At 36.5% G+C, this 15,807-nt stretch overlaps 1 protein-coding gene across 9 annotated transcripts in view; it reads left to right on the top strand.

Annotated features, from left to right (window-relative positions):
- Positions 1-6,850, top strand: part of CHD9 (chromodomain helicase DNA binding protein 9) — a 220,928-nt gene extending 214,078 nt beyond the window's left edge. For all 9 annotated transcript variants that reach the window (XM_025447580.3, XM_025447584.3, XM_025447582.3 and 6 more), the window contains one exon: positions 3,332-6,850. In XM_025447580.3, coding sequence (XP_025303365.1) covers positions 3,332-4,213 — 882 coding nt within the window. In that variant the 3' untranslated portion in view covers positions 4,214-6,850. The remainder of the gene's footprint in view (positions 1-3,331) is intronic.
- Positions 6,851-15,807: the final 8,957 nt, after the last annotated feature.

Here is a 15,807-nt window from a genome sequence, read left to right as displayed (position 1 = left end):
ATCTTAAAAATTAGATGCCATTTAGTCAGACTGAGAAAGACAAATACCATATGATTCCACCCATAAGTGGAGTCTAAAAACAAAAACAAAACAAAAAGCAGACTCAGATCTATAAATGCAGAGAACAAACTGATGGTTGCCAGAGTGGTGGTAGGTGGGGAGATGGGCAAAATGGATGAAGGGGAAATGGAGGTACGGGCTTCCAGTTATGGATGAATAAATCACGGGAATAAAAGGCCCAGCATAAGGAATACAGTCAGTGATACTGAACAACAATGTACTGGGACAGATGGCAGCCACACTGTGGTGAGCGCAGCATAATGTCTAAACCTGTCAAATCACCAAGTTGTACACCTGAAATTTAATATAATGTTATGTGTCAACTGTACTCAAAAAGGAAAATTAGCTGCCATTTAATTATATCAGAGATGAAATTTTAAGAATTAACAGAATAATGTGTAAACATGTGCCAGTGTTGAGTTCACAGTTTTTATTTTGCAGTACACATTGCAAATTACTCAGATGCTTGTTGAATTAGATTGCAGAATCAATATGTACTGATCTGTTTCTATTTTAATCTCTAAAATAACTATTTGACCAAGGCCATAAAGAATAACCAAAGATGTGGGGAAAGAAATATATAAGGATATTCATCAATCATAGTATAGTAGTAAAAAATTGGGAATATATGAATAGCCCATTCATATATTGGAAAGCTGTGCCACTGCCGGTGCCATAGCTTAGCTGATTAAAGTGCCTGTCTAGTTAACTGAAAAACTGTGCCACTGTGCATAAATTATATCAGAAGAACATCTAATGACAAGGGAGAAAAAGGTCACAATATGTTAAACGGGGTAGTAATTAAGCTCTTGGAAAAGCAAAGCCTAACTATGTGGTAAATGCTAAATAAAGAACAGCTATTATTTCTATAAGTGTCCAAATGAAGAGAGCAGGCTATAAACTATGTTCATTGTGATTCTATTTATTTTAGAAATGAAAAGTGGGAAGAATTATAGAATCTGTATATATGCACAAGGGAAAAATGAAATATACTTCCTAAAATGTTAGCAATGGTTTCTCTGAGTGGTGAAATTATGGATGATTTTTTTTCTTTGTATTTTTTTCATTGTCTTGTTTTCTGCAGTGAGCCCTAGTGCTTTTTTTTTTTTTTTTTAATTTTTATTTATTTATGATAGTCACACAGAGAGAGAGAGAGGCAGAGACACAGGCAGAGGCTGAAGCAGGCTCCATGCACCGGGAGCCCGATGTGGGATTTGATCCCGGGTCTCCAGGATCGCGCCCTGGGCCAAAGGCAGGCGCCAAACCGCTGCACCACCCAGGGATCCCCCTAGTGCTTTTTTAAAAGAAAACAAATAAGTTGATCAGTTCAAAACGAGATTTAAAAATCGTACCATGTAAAATAAATAAATAAAATAAAAATATATTTTAAAAATTTAGAAATAAAAATAGCACCATGAAAGGAGCACCTAGGTGGCTCAGTTGATTAAGTGTCTACTTTTGGCTCAGGTCATGATCTCAGGGTCCTGGGATCAAGCCCCATGTGGGGTTCTGTGCTCAGTAGGGAGCCTGCTTCTCCCTCTCCCTCTGCCATTCCCCCTGCATGCTCCCTCTCTTGCAAATAAATAAAAACTTTTTTTAAAAGTAAAAAAATAAGAATAGTATCATGAAGGTCTTTGAAACTGCTGTCTAGGTGGGGTCTGGCTGGCTCAGTTGGTAGACTATGCAGCTCTTAACCTCAGGGTTGTGAGTTCAAGCCCCACCCTGGGCATGGAGCCTATTTTAAAAAATAAAAAAAGAGAGGCATTGAAACTGCTGTCTAGAACTGCACTGTCACAAATAGTAGCCACTCCACGTATGTAGCTGTTGAGCACTTAAAATGTGGCTGCCTGAATTAAGGCATATACATATTATATAATAAGTATAAAACACTGGTTCAGGATTTTTTTTAATATGGTTAACATACCATGTGACACTAGTTTCAGGTGTACAATATAGTGATTTGACAAGTTTATATATTATGTTATGTTCACCACAAGTGTAGCTACCACCTGTCACCATACAGCACTACTACACCATCACTGACTATCTTCCTTATGCTGTGCTTTTTATTCCTGTGACTTGGGGAACCTGGGCAGCTCAGTCAGTTAAGCGTCAGACTCTTGATTTTGGGTCAGGTCATGATTCCAGGGTCATGAGGCCAAGTCCCACTTTCGGCTCTGCGCTGGGTGAAGAGTATGCTTAGGATTCTCCCTCTCCCTCGGCCCTTCACTGCCCGCCCCCCATAACTGGAGCCTGTGTCTCCCACTCTCTTTCACTCATTTTGCTCATCCCCCCACCCTGGTTTAGGATTTTGAAGACAAAATTTGGAAAAAATAGAAAATATATTTATTTTCATAGATTACATATTGAAATGGTAATGTTTTGGTTAAATAATAAAAAAAATTGTGTTAAATAGACTATATTACTAAAATTAATATCACCTGTTTCTATTTTACTTTTTTTTTTTTTAAGATTTTATGTATTTATTCATGAGAGACACAGAGATAGAAGTGGAGACATAGGCAGGGGGAGAGGCAGGCTCTTCTAGGAGCATGATGTAGGACTCGATCCCAGGACTCCAGGATCATGCCCTGAGCTGAAGGCAGACACTCAATCATGGAGCCACCCAGGCATCCTATTTTACCTTTTCTTCATGCAGCTACTAGAAAATTTTAAATTATGTATATAATTTGCATTATATTTCTGTTGGACAGTGCTGATCTAAAGGTTCTAAATTCCCATCACTTCTAGGAGTTCTGAGCACAGAAAGTCGTGGGAGAATCATTTGAATGTTTTCAGCATGGCTTTATCTCCCTTATTCCCATTATTCCCAAAGTGACAAAGATTCACATGAAGAATATCATTGTAATCTTAACCTTTTACTTTGTCTATTATTGTTCTTCTAGCTTGGAAGATGGGCACTTCTGTAGTCTTTTAGAGTAATTAGTGATGTGAAACATGTAAGGGTGTGGAAGTAACCCTCATGAAAAAATGCCTTTGGACCTTCTGTTTGCTAGAACTCTTCTACAAATATATGCCTCACAGTATGGAAGAAAGCTAGAGACCTCTTTTCTGCTCTCTTACCCTACGAAAAAATGAGAAGTGGAAGAACTATTTCAAACCACTACTTATAATATGAAACTGGCTATTTTTTCCATAATTGGTTATGTTCTATCAATACAGACTAAAGTTCATGAATAATTACCGATCTTATTGGGATAGCTATTAATTTTATTCTAATATAGCTATTATTGCTGATTTTTTTTTTCAGGGATTTCTTCCAGAAAGTATGTATGAGCGTATTCTCACTGGTCCTGTTGTGAGAGAGGAAGTCAGCAGGCGAGGGCGACGGCCTAAAAGTGGAATTGCCAAGGCCACAGCGGCAGCGGCGGCAGCAGCAACTGCCACCAGCGCGTCAGGCAATCCTTTGTTAGCCAACGGATTACTTCCAGGTGTGGATCTCACAACCCTTCAGGCCTTACAACAAAACCTACAAAACTTGCAGTCCCTGCAAGTAACCGCAGGGCTGATGGGAATGCCTGCTGGCCTTTCTTCTGGAGGAGAAGCTAAAAACATGGCCGCCATGTTTCCCATGCTGCTGTCAGGAATGACTGGCTTACCAAATCTGCTGGGCATGGGAGGACTCCTGACAAAGCCTACCGAATCTGGAACAGAAGAGAAAAAGGGAAATGACTCGAAGGAGCTAGAAGGAAAAAAAGAAAGGACAGAGAGTCAAAATTCAGAGAATGGGGGAGAAAACTCTGTGTCAAGTTCTCCTTCCACATCCTCTACTGCTGCATTAAATACAGCTGCAGCTGCCAACCCATTAGCTCTTAACCCACTACTGCTATCTAATATACTCTATCCAGGGATGCTGCTCACTCCAGGCCTTAATCTCCATATGCCAACTTTGTCCCAGTCCAATACTTTTGACGTACAGAAAAACAAAAACAATGACTTAGGCTCGTCTAAGTCCCTAGAAGTAAAGGAGGAAGATTCCAGAGTTAGAGATCAGGAAGACAAAGGGGGAACTGAACCAAGTCCTCTCAATGAGAACAGCACAGATGAGGGTTCAGAGAAAGCCGATGCTTCATCTGGATCTGACAGTACGTCGTCGTCATCCGAGGATTCAGATTCTAGTAACGAAGACTGACTCCCAGACTGCACTTAAATTATGAACTGATTTTGGATTTTTTTTCTTTAATTATGAATTGTAAATACCCCAGTGTTGAGTGCATCAATAACTTACTGACCGAACATTTCAGTTATTTGTTTAGAAGTGCAAACTGCTTTCAGAGACGTTTTGCATGTAATATTTCTTAAGATCCATAACTTTCTGAACTCGTATGTACTATCAAATACATAAAGGTGTAAAATTACAACAAAAAGGCATTATAATTTTGTTGGGGGTTAATTTTATGAAAATTATGCTCAATAAGAGTTGTATATTTAATATATTTGCAGTGAACACAGAATACTTTATGCATATTACTGATTTAATTTGAATATAGTTTTACAGCCTCCTTGACACCTATAATTTACAGATCAAAACTCAGCAATAATTTGGGCAGCTAATGAATGTCATGAAAGCTGTAGAATCTACATCACCATCCATTGCTTTAATTACATGAAAATGCTCTAGTGTTGTGATGCACTGCTGACGTTTCCAATTCAGGTACAAGTGTGTTTTAAAGAAGAAATAAGTTTCCCAATCAGCCAATTTAACTGGCTACCTGTTACCTCAGCTGAGTTAGTTTAGGAAGTTTACATTCGTTTCTAATTCTATACTTGTTTTCAGGGGTTTTTTAAACACATCCTATATATCATGTTAATCTGGCAAGAAATAGGACTTGCTTTTTGCTGAGCTTAACTCTGATATCAGTAAAATTAAGTCATAAAAGAATCTTGTGTCATGTGACTTTGGCACCCTCTAGACATACTTAGTTTTACTTATTCAAAGTTTGGCCTCCTATAAGAAATCATTATGTCTCCAATGAGTAATGTCTGTTTCCAGGGTTCAGAAAAGGCAAACTCATGATATACCACTGAGAAGAACCTTCCACACAGCATACTTCATGTAAAAGAAACCGTTTGTTTGCTTTATTTGTGTAGATTTCTATTTGTGTTTTATGTCATGGAAATATTCCAAGATTAACAGATCCTAGTGATAAAGTAATATGCAGAATAGTCTAAATTCATTTCTTTTTTGAGTTTCTAGGTATAAGCAGACTAAATGTTGCCCAGAATCAGTGTTGGGTTGTCAGTTTATATTAAATATACTGAGTTGGCCCATTTTGAATATGCACTTTGAATAATCTCAAAAAATATATACAAGCTATACCCGTAAACCACAAAAATGGAGCCCAAGGCTTCTGATCAATTTCTTAGAACCCTTTCTCATGTAAAATTTGTCCGATATTTGATTTGTGATACAGTTTCTCCTGCTAAAGCTGCTATTAATTCCGACAAGATGTAGAGATCCGCAATCACTTTCATGTACATTTAAAACAATTAGGACTGAATTGGACATAAAATATCATTTACACCCTAAGGAGAGAAAGATGTTAGCATTTTTCTGGTACTTGAATAAGTCAGTGATAAAGTTTGCGAGGGAGTAAATTTAGGGGGGAAAAGTACCCCACTTCTCTCCCACAGGAAAAAAAAAATAACTTTCAGTGCGTTTTGATAGCACTCTGTTTTGTCATAAATCCATCAAATTCTATTGGACTTTTCCAGTTCTTTACCAGTAAATTATGTTTCTGTATGTAGGATAACTAATCCCTTATTATAGAGACAGTGTTACATGTATTTACAAAATCATGTAAGTTCCATCGAGATTGTATTGACTTTTTTGTATTTTTCCCAAAATAGTACTTTGAATTGATAGTTCTTTATGCAATGTCTTAGCAATAGTCACTATAATGCCCATCCAGGAGAAGTGGGTAGTAATTCTTCATCATGAAAATGATATATTACATATTTAGTATCTTCCCTTTGCAGTATTGCACTTTTGTTTAACTAGAATACACCTATGAGATAGCCAAAGTTTTTCAAACACAGTTAACTTAGTTTGCAGGTGGGGTATTTCAACACCATCCATATTTCCCTCTCTCCCTCTAGTTCTACCCACATAATCTTTATTCCTTTCTTTCCCCCAATTAAAAAAAAAAAAGGGAAAAAAAAGCCCTAGATCTTGTCACTAAAAATCTAATTTATATCAAATTTATGAGATAAAGTATTTTCCTAAGTATGATCAAATGAATTTGGTTAACATCTTAGTGATTCTCTTTCTATGTAATAAGGCAATTGCAGTTGTCAAAGCATTAAGGCTAATACTAACTTTAAACTTTCTCTTGGGTTTCAAGACACTTCTATTTAGTATTGATTGGGGAAAAGTTGTCCAGCTGTCAGCTTAAAAAAATGCAAATATGGTTGTGTAAAGTTAAGGGTTATAAGGAAAAAAAAATCAGTAGAATTACATAATACTAAAGTTGCAGTTGAAAGGATATCCAAGTATGTGTTGGTAGTTACTAAAAGAATTATAGCTGTTATTGCCTTGTATTTATAGCCCTTGTTTCAGGTTTCATGATTCAAGTCTTAGTCCAATTTTTCTTTTGGACATTTGCAATATTTACCAGTTGTGTTTTGTGTAGTCTGAATTTGCTTTCTGTAGTTGAGCAAACGTCTTAAAAAGTCATTTGTAATTTATTAAATTACTTTCTATGATGTTCTATAGAGCAAATGGAAGTTTAATTATTTTTTATTAAACATATTCTTTGACTACCCATGATGTCAGCCTCTGTACATGACAATACTCCTTTTTCTAACTGACTTTTGTCTGTAATTTATCTTAATTCATTTGTGAAAGCAACCATAGTCCTAAATCTCTAAAAGGAAAGTATACCTCGGAAGAATTTTTAAAAGACAGAAGTTGGCCATAACTATATCCACAATATCATTATTTCCTTAAGTTTTCTTCTCCTGACCTTTAAAATTGTCCAGAAAGATGTACATAACCTCATAAAGGAGTATGTTTTGGATATGTGATTATTTCTCCCCTTGGTCTCAAGAGTCTTTCCTAATTCATCACTATTGTTTTCAGTGTTTTTGTAAACATGAAAGAAATTTAGTATTACCCTAATTAGAAAGGTAGAACAGTAGAGTCTCATCATGCACTCATTTAACTTAGAACCCATTCAACTATACTTTCATGCTTAGGAAAACTTTGTTTTTGTACAATATAGCATGTAAACACAAGCCAACTACTTTGTCTAGTGCTCACCCAGAGGAACAGTAATCTATCTGTACCAGTGCTAGAGGAAGAACTGGCTATGTCAGATGTTTTTGAAAGAAGATACACTATGTACAAAACAATGTATTCTGTAGTTTGTGAGCTATAGGAGAGAGAGTGATTTTTTGACTACAGGTAAATGTTCATCTTCTGCAACAAATTTAGAACTTAGTCTCTCCATAAATACAACTCCAGCACATAAGCTATTTATTTTAAAATGCAGAAAAGCACAAAGAAAAAATACTGAAATCATCATAAACCCACACTGAGATAAATACTGTTCATACAGACATCCAGTGTTTTTATATGTGTGTTATCTACATGTAGTGGGTTGAATCGTGTCGTACAAAAATTTATTCAACCCAAAACCTCAGTATGTGACCTTATTCGGAAATAGGGTCCTAGCGTGTGTAATTAGTTATGATGCCATTATTCTAGTCGGGGTGGGCCCCAAGTCCAATGACTGGTTCCTGATAACAAGAGAGGACAAAGGGAAGAAAGTCAAGGGCCAGGCAGCAGAGATTGGAGTAATACAGATGCAAGCCAAGGAACACCCCAGGATTGTCAGCAATGCCAGAAGCTAGGAGAGCAGCAGATTCTCCTTCAGAGCCTCCAGAAGGAAGCAAGCTGGCCAACACCTTGATTTTGGACTTCTGGCCTGAATTGTGGGAGAATAAATTTCTGTTGTTCTCAGCCACTCTGTTTGTGATAATTTGTTATGGTAGCTCTAGGAAACTTAGACAATACATCTTCATGTAAAATATTATTTGGGACATAATATTTACTGTTCTGCCCTTAATATACTGACCTATGTCATAAGTACCCTGCGTTGTGATGCTTAATACATAGTATTGTCTCATGTCTACGTAAGATGTAACTTATCTATGTACTTAAAAATGGACATTTGAGTTTCTATATGCATCTTTTGCATTAATCCCTATGACTTCCTTAATCCCTAGAAGTGAAATTACTTCCTCTGTTTTTAAGGATTTTGATTTGTGTTGCCAAGTTTACAACGATGCCATTAGTAGCAATTTATACTACCACAGCAGCATACATTTTGTGCATGCTCACCCCAAAATCTTACCAATACTGTGTATTGTCTTTTGAAGTAATCTTTGCCAAATTAATAGGCAAAAGTACCATCTTGATGAATTTTTAAATTATTCTTCCTTTTTCTTACTAAAAAATAAGACATACATATTCTAGAAAATTGGGGGATGGGGCATTGAGGAGGAGGAATTGGGGAAGCACAAAATAAACCACCACCACCACCACCACCCCCCCCCCGCCATGATGTTGAATGCTCAGAGATAACTGTTAACCTTTGGGTCATTTTTCTTTGCATATACATATTATATATTATTAAGAATGGAGTTATACTGTACATACCACTTTGTAACCTCTTTCATTTATTATATATCATGATAATTTTTTCCATGTCATTAAAGAATCTTTCACAGCATTTTTAAGGACTTTCTCATTCCACTATACAGATGCAAAATTATTTAGTGCCCAATTATTGAGCATTTAGATATTTTTCAGTTTGAGGCTATTTAAGCAATGATATGTTTGTAGTTAGATCTTTTCATACACTTATGATTTTTTTTCATTAAAATAAATACCTAGGCATGAAATAGGTATGTTTGAATTTTAAGACCAGTTGGATTGTATTGTTTTCTACCCCAACAGCAGAGCATTAAACTACTTCCTTTTCCGTGTCTCTTTAGCACCCTGGGCATGAAAATATTTTTTAATCTTTGTCAATTTGATATACAAAGAAATAGATTCTTATTTTAGTTTACATTTCTATATTAGCAATATAAAGTCTTTCGTATCTCTTCATAAGGCCATTTGTATTCTGTGTATTAACTGTTCATGTTCTCTGTGCAATATCTGTTAAATAAGTGGTAAATATTTTTCTCAATTTGCCTGTGAGTTTTGTTTTTGTTTTTTAATGTGCAAGTTTTACATTTTTATGTGGTCATTTTGATATTCCATTTTTTCACATTTAAGTTTCTGACATTTTTCCACAGAAAAATCTTTTCACCCCCAAATTCTATATATGTTTACTTTTTTTAATATTTAGTGCCTTTGTTGACTTAGAATTTATTTTGTAAATTTTTTTACAAAAAAATTACGTATAGTATAAGAATCATAATTTGAATTTTTTAAAAAAATTATGCAGTATCCCAACATTATTTAGTATATGATGTCTCCACTGATTTGACATGCCTTCATTGATCATAATTAAATAATTCATGTATGTATATGTGAATTATTTAGATATATATGAATTATTAATTAGGTCACATCTATCTTAAATATGCATGATGTATCTATGATATATCATGCAAACAGTAAACATAAGAAAACTGGAGTATCTATACTAATAAAAGATCAACTTTGAAACGAATGTCGCTAGAAATTAATGAGAACATTTTATAATGTTATAAGGGTCATTCCATCAGGAAAATATAAGACTTATACAGGCACCTAACAACAGAACCACAAAATACATGCAGCAAAAACTAACAAAATTGAAAGGAAAATATACATGATAATGCTTGGAGACATAAGTATCTCACTTTCAATAATGGATAGAACAAGTAGGCAAATGGTCAACAACAAAACAGAAGTTTAGACAACACTATAAACCAACTAGACCTAAGAAGCATGTTAGACACACCACCAGGATTTTTTTTAAATTATTTTAAGGCACACAAGACAATTCTCCAGCATAGACTATGAATCAAGTCTCAAATTTTGAAAGATTTAATAATACCAAGTATGCTCTCCAGCCACAATGGAATGGAATTTGAAATCAGTCACAAAGCATGGATATTCACAAATATGTGGAAATTAAATAACACACTCATAAATAACCAATGAGTCTTAGAAATCTCAATCTCAAAGGAAATTAGAAAATATTTTCAGATGAAGGAAAGCAAATACAACATACCAAATCATATGAGATGTAGCCAAGGTGGTGCATAAAAGGAAATTTCTAAGTGTGTTTACACTTATATTAAGAAAAAAATCTCAGATCAACATAACTTTCTTCTTTAAGAAACTAGGAAAAGATCCAATTAAACCCAAAGCAAGAAGTAAATAAAGATTTCAGCCTGATTAATGAAGTAAAAATTAAAGAAAATTTACAAAATTAAAGGTAGGTCTTTTAAAAAACCAACAAAATTGACAAATCTTCAGCTAGACTGATCAGTAAAAACAAGCTTCAAATTACTAGATTCAAAGATGAAAGGATATTCCTATCTTTACAGTAATAAAAAAGGATCATGGGAATAATATGAATATTGTATGCCAATAAATTAGATAAAATTAGTTGAAGTGGCAAATTCTGAGACACAAACTAGTAAAACTGAATCAAGAAAAAGTTGAGACTATGATAAAGAGCATAATAAAGTAATAAGACTGAATTAGTAACAGCAACAAAAATACATGATAAAATCCCTAGATGAGGTGGCTTCATTGCGGGGAAAAGAAAAAAGAGCACCTATTCCTCACATGCTCTTCCAAAAATGGAAGAGGAAATATTCCCCAATTTGTTTTATGAGGCCCATACTATCCTGATACTAAAGCCAAAGACACCACAAGGAAACTGCCGATTGATAGCCCATATGGCTATAAAATGCAAACTGAATCCAGCAACATATGAAAGGTATTATACACCATGACCAAGTTGGATTTATCCCAGGATTGCAAAATTGCTTCAACAGACAAGAAACAACTGATGTACTATTAACAGAAAAAAGGAAGGGAAGCCTCATAATTGTCTCAATAGATGCAGAAAAAAACATTTCACAGGGAAATGAGTGGGGGGATGGGCTAGATGGGTGGCAAACATTAAGGAGGGCACTCATAATGAGCACTGGGTGTTGTATGCAAGTGATGAATCACCAAATTCTACCCCTGGAACTAATAATACACTATATGTTAACTAACATGAATTTAAATAAAACCTAAAAAAAAAACTGATTAAAAAAAAAAAGTTTTGGGATCCCTGGGTGGCTCAGGGGTTTGGTGCCTGCCTTCGGCCCAGGGCGTGATCCTGGAGTCCCGGGATCGAGTCCCGCATCGGGCTTCCTGCATGGAGCCTGCTTCTCCCTCTGCCTGTGTCTCTGCTTCTCTCTATCTGTGTCTCTCATGAATAAATAAATAAAATATTTTTAAAAAATAAATTAAAAAAGAAAGTTTCATGAGATCCAATACCCTTTCATGTTTTAAAAACAAAAACAGTAGAGATACAAGAGAACGTCCTCAACCTGGTAAAAGGCATCCATAAAATACCCACAACTAACATCATACTTAATAAAGATTGAATTTTTTTTTTTAAAGAAAGAGAGTGAATGAGGGGGAGGGACAGAAGGACAGGAAGAGAGAAAGACTCTCAAGCAGGCTCCACTTGCTGAGCCCAAAGCAGGACTTAATTTCACAACCCTGAAATCATGACCTGAGCCAAAATCAAGAGTCGGTCACTTAACCGACTGAGCCACCCATGTGCCCCAAGATTGAATATCTTCTAAGTCATGACAAGACCAGGTGTCCACTCTTGGCACTTTAACCGAATATTGTCCTAGAGGTTCTATTCAGGGCGATAAGGCAAGAAGAGGAGAAAAAGGCATCCATACTGGGAAGCAAGAAGAAAAACTATTGCAGATGACATGATCTTGTAAATAGAAAATCCTAAGAAACTCACTATAAAACAAAAACAGCTATTAGAACTAGTAAAAATTTTTAAGAAGGTTGCAGAACACAAGTTCAACATAAAAAAACCATTGTATTCCTATAACACAAGCAAAAACAATTGGTAAATGAAATTAAGAAAACAAATTTATGGTAGCTTCAAAAAGAAAATATTTAGAAATAAACTCAACAAAAGAATACAAAACCTGTACACTGGGCAGCCCTGGTGGCACAGCAGTTTAGTGCTGCCTGCAGCCAGGTGTGATCCTGAAGACCTGGGATCAAGTCCCATGTCAGGCTTCCTGTATGGAGCCTGCTTCTCCCTCTGCCTGTGTCTCTGCCCCTCTCTCCCTCTGTCTCTATGAATAAATAAAATCTTAAAAAAAAAAAACCTGTACACTGAAAACTACAAAACATCACTGAAAGAAATTATTTTTCTTAAAGATTTTATTTATTATTGAGAGAGAGAGAGAGGCAGAGGGAGGAGCAAGCTCCACGCAGGAAGCCCAACATGGGACTCGAACCCGGGTCTCCAGGATCACACCCTGGGCTGAAGGCAGGCGCTGAACCTCTGAGCCACCTGCGCTGCCCCACTGAAAGAAATTAAAGAGGACCTAAATAAATTACAAGAATCCCCAAACTGATGTACGGATTCAGGGTAGCTCCTATCAAAACCCCAGCTGGCTTATTTGCCGAAATTGACCACTGGATCCCAAAATTCATATAGAAATGCAAGGATTCAGAATAGGCAAAATGATTCTTTTAAAAAAAAAGATTTTTATTTATTTGAAAGAGAGAGACAACCCACAGAACTTGGGGAAACATTTGCAAGTCATGTATTGGATAAATACCTTGTAGCAGAAAATATGAAGAAATCTTACAGGGGCGCCTGGGTGGCTCAGTGGTTGAGTGTCTGCCTTTGGCTCAAGGTGTGATCCTGGGTCCTGGGATTGAGTCCCACATCAGGCTCCCGCAGGGAGCTTGCTTCTCTCTCTATGTCTCTGCCTCTCTTTCTCTGTGTCTCTCATGAATAAATAAAATCTTTAAAAAAAAAAATCTTACAACCCAGCAATGGAGACAAAAGCCCAGTTGTAAAATGGGCAAAAGAGGAGATCCCTGGGTGGCGCAGCGGTTTGGCGCCTGCCTTTGGCCCGGGGCGCGATCCTGGAGACCTGGGATTGGGTCCCGCATCGGGCTCCCGGTGCAGGAGCCTGCTTCTCCCTCTGCCTGTGTCTCTGCCTCTCTCTCTCTCTCTCTGTGACTATCATGAATAAATAAATAAAAAAAAATTTTTTAAAAAATGGGCAAAAGATTTGAATAGACATTTCTCTAAAGAAGATATACAAATGGCTAATAAGCACATGAGAATAAGCTCAACATTGTTAGCCATCAGATAAATGCCAATCAAAATTAAAAACTTTATAACCCTTACGATGGACAGAATCAAAAAGGCAGATGATAACAAATGTTAGCAAATATGTGAAGAAAGTAGAACTCTCTTACACTGCTGGAGAGAATGTACAATGGTGCGCACATTCTGGAACACAGTTTTGCAATTGCTTGTGGTATTGCCCTATGACTCAGCAATTCTATTCCTAGGTAGAGACCCAAAGAAATAAAAACATACGCCCACACAAAAACTTTTCAACAAATATTCATATTAGTGTTCATAGGAGCCCCCAAGTATAAAAAACCCAAATGTCCATCAACTGATAAATGGATAAATTAAATATGAATATTAGTCACCAATTAAAAGGCATGAATTTTTTTTTTTTAAGATTTTTATTTAGGGACAGCCCAGGTGGCTCAGCAGTTTAGCGCCACCTTCAGCCCAGGGCATGATACTGGAGACCCAGGATCGAGTCCCTCGTGGGGCTCCCTGCATGGGACCTGCTTCTCCCTCTGCCTCTCTAAATTTATTTATTCATGAGAGACAGAGACACAGGCAGAGGGAGAAGCAGGCTCCATGCAAAGAGCCTGATGTGGGACTCGATTCCGGGACTCCAGGACCACACCCTGGGCCAGAGGCAGGCGCTAAACCGCTGAGCCACCCAGGGATCCCAAGCTCCGTCATGGATAAGCCTTGAAAATATTATGCTAAGTGAAAGAAAAGATCACATAGTGTATTATTCTGTTTATATGAAATGTCTTGAATAGGCAAATTTTCTGTAGAGATGGAAAGTAGATTAGTGGTTGCCCAGGACTGGGAGCATTAGACTGCTAATGGGTATGGGGGTTTTGTTTTTGTTTTTATGATATGATGGAAATGTTCCAATAATAGATTTGAGGTTGTTGCTTAAATATACTAAAAAAAACTACTGAATTGTATGGTGAATTGTAAAGGGGTGAATTGTATGGTATGTGGATTTTGTCTCAATAAAATTGTTTTAAAATACCGAAGGTAAAATTTATGAACTCAGTGTAAAATCTTTTTAATTTTAACCTCAAAAAACTCAGTCATTTTCCCCCATCACATCTTACACAGCCTGGCCTCAATGGAGCTCCTGAGATTATGGAAACCACTGCTTCCTCTACTGACCTCTTTTGCTGATCCTTGAGGTTTAGACTGGCTAGCAGCTCCTGCTACTCAAGAGCAGGCCTTTGGGACAACAGGAAAAGCAAGGGTTCTGGAACCTCTTTTGCTCCCCTGTGCATTTACTGCCAAGATGAGACCAGGAAATTTCTCTAATCTGTGATCTCCACTTCAACTCCAGCCTAGAATATCTGGTTGGCTGCATGACACCCGCATCTGCATGTCCAAACCTAGGCTCCAAACCTAGATTACTCCTCACCATACTTTTAGATGCTCAGACCTAACACAGGTGTCATCCTTGACAACTGCCACCCCCCCCCCATATCCAATCCATCAATAAATACTGTTCCGTATTCCCATTTTCCAGGTCCAGGGAATGAACCCAACATATGCATATAATTTTGCATTGTCACCAAATCCACTAAATTGCAGTAAAAGGAATTCTTTTAAATGACAACCCATAGTACAGGGAGAAATAGGAAAAAAAAACAAAACCTCCACACAGTTATAAAATTTTGGAAACTAAAGCAGACCACTGAAAATTGACCAAAGTTTCCAAAAAAAAAAAAAAAAAAAAAAAGCTAAATCCCAAATTGACAGTAGGAAACGCTGAAAACTGGGACCTCCTTTCCATTTGCTAAATGGAAGGCTGCCAGATTCATGTGTTGCTTAATAAAGCTGATTAGATCTTCAGGAAAGAAGAAAGAAAGAAAAGAAGGAAAAGAAGGAAAAGAAAGGAAAGAAAGAAAGAAAGAAAGAAAGAAAGAAAGAAAGAAAGAGAGAGAGAAAGAGAGAAAGAGAGAAAGAGAGAGAAAGAAAGAAAGAAAGAAAGAAAGAAAGAAAGAAAGAAAGAAAAAGAAAGAAAGAAAGAAAGAAGAAAGAAAGAAAGAAAGAAAGAAAAGAAAGAAGAAAGAAGAAAGAAAGAAAGAAAGAAAGAAAGAAAGAAAGAAGAAAGAAAGAAAGAAAGAAAGAAAGAAAGAAAGAAAGAAAGAAAGAAAGAAGAAAGAAAGAAAGAAAAAGAAGGAAGGAAGGAAGGAGAAAAAGAAAAGGAAGGAGAAAGAAGGAAAGAAAACTAAAGAAAAGGAAAGAGAAAAAAAAGAAAGGTAGGCTGAAAGTTAATCCAAGTTACATTTCTGTATCCCAAAACATTTTAGGATTTAGCAGCCCCAAATTCATCTACAACTAAGAATAAAAGAGTGACTATTAACAGAAAAAGTGG

This window comes from Canis lupus, chromosome 2, assembly GCF_003254725.2.
Source record: "Canis lupus dingo isolate Sandy chromosome 2, ASM325472v2, whole genome shotgun sequence".
NCBI lineage: Eukaryota > Metazoa > Chordata > Mammalia > Carnivora > Canidae > Canis > Canis lupus.
This window is presented reverse-complemented; position numbering and strand designations above follow the sequence as displayed.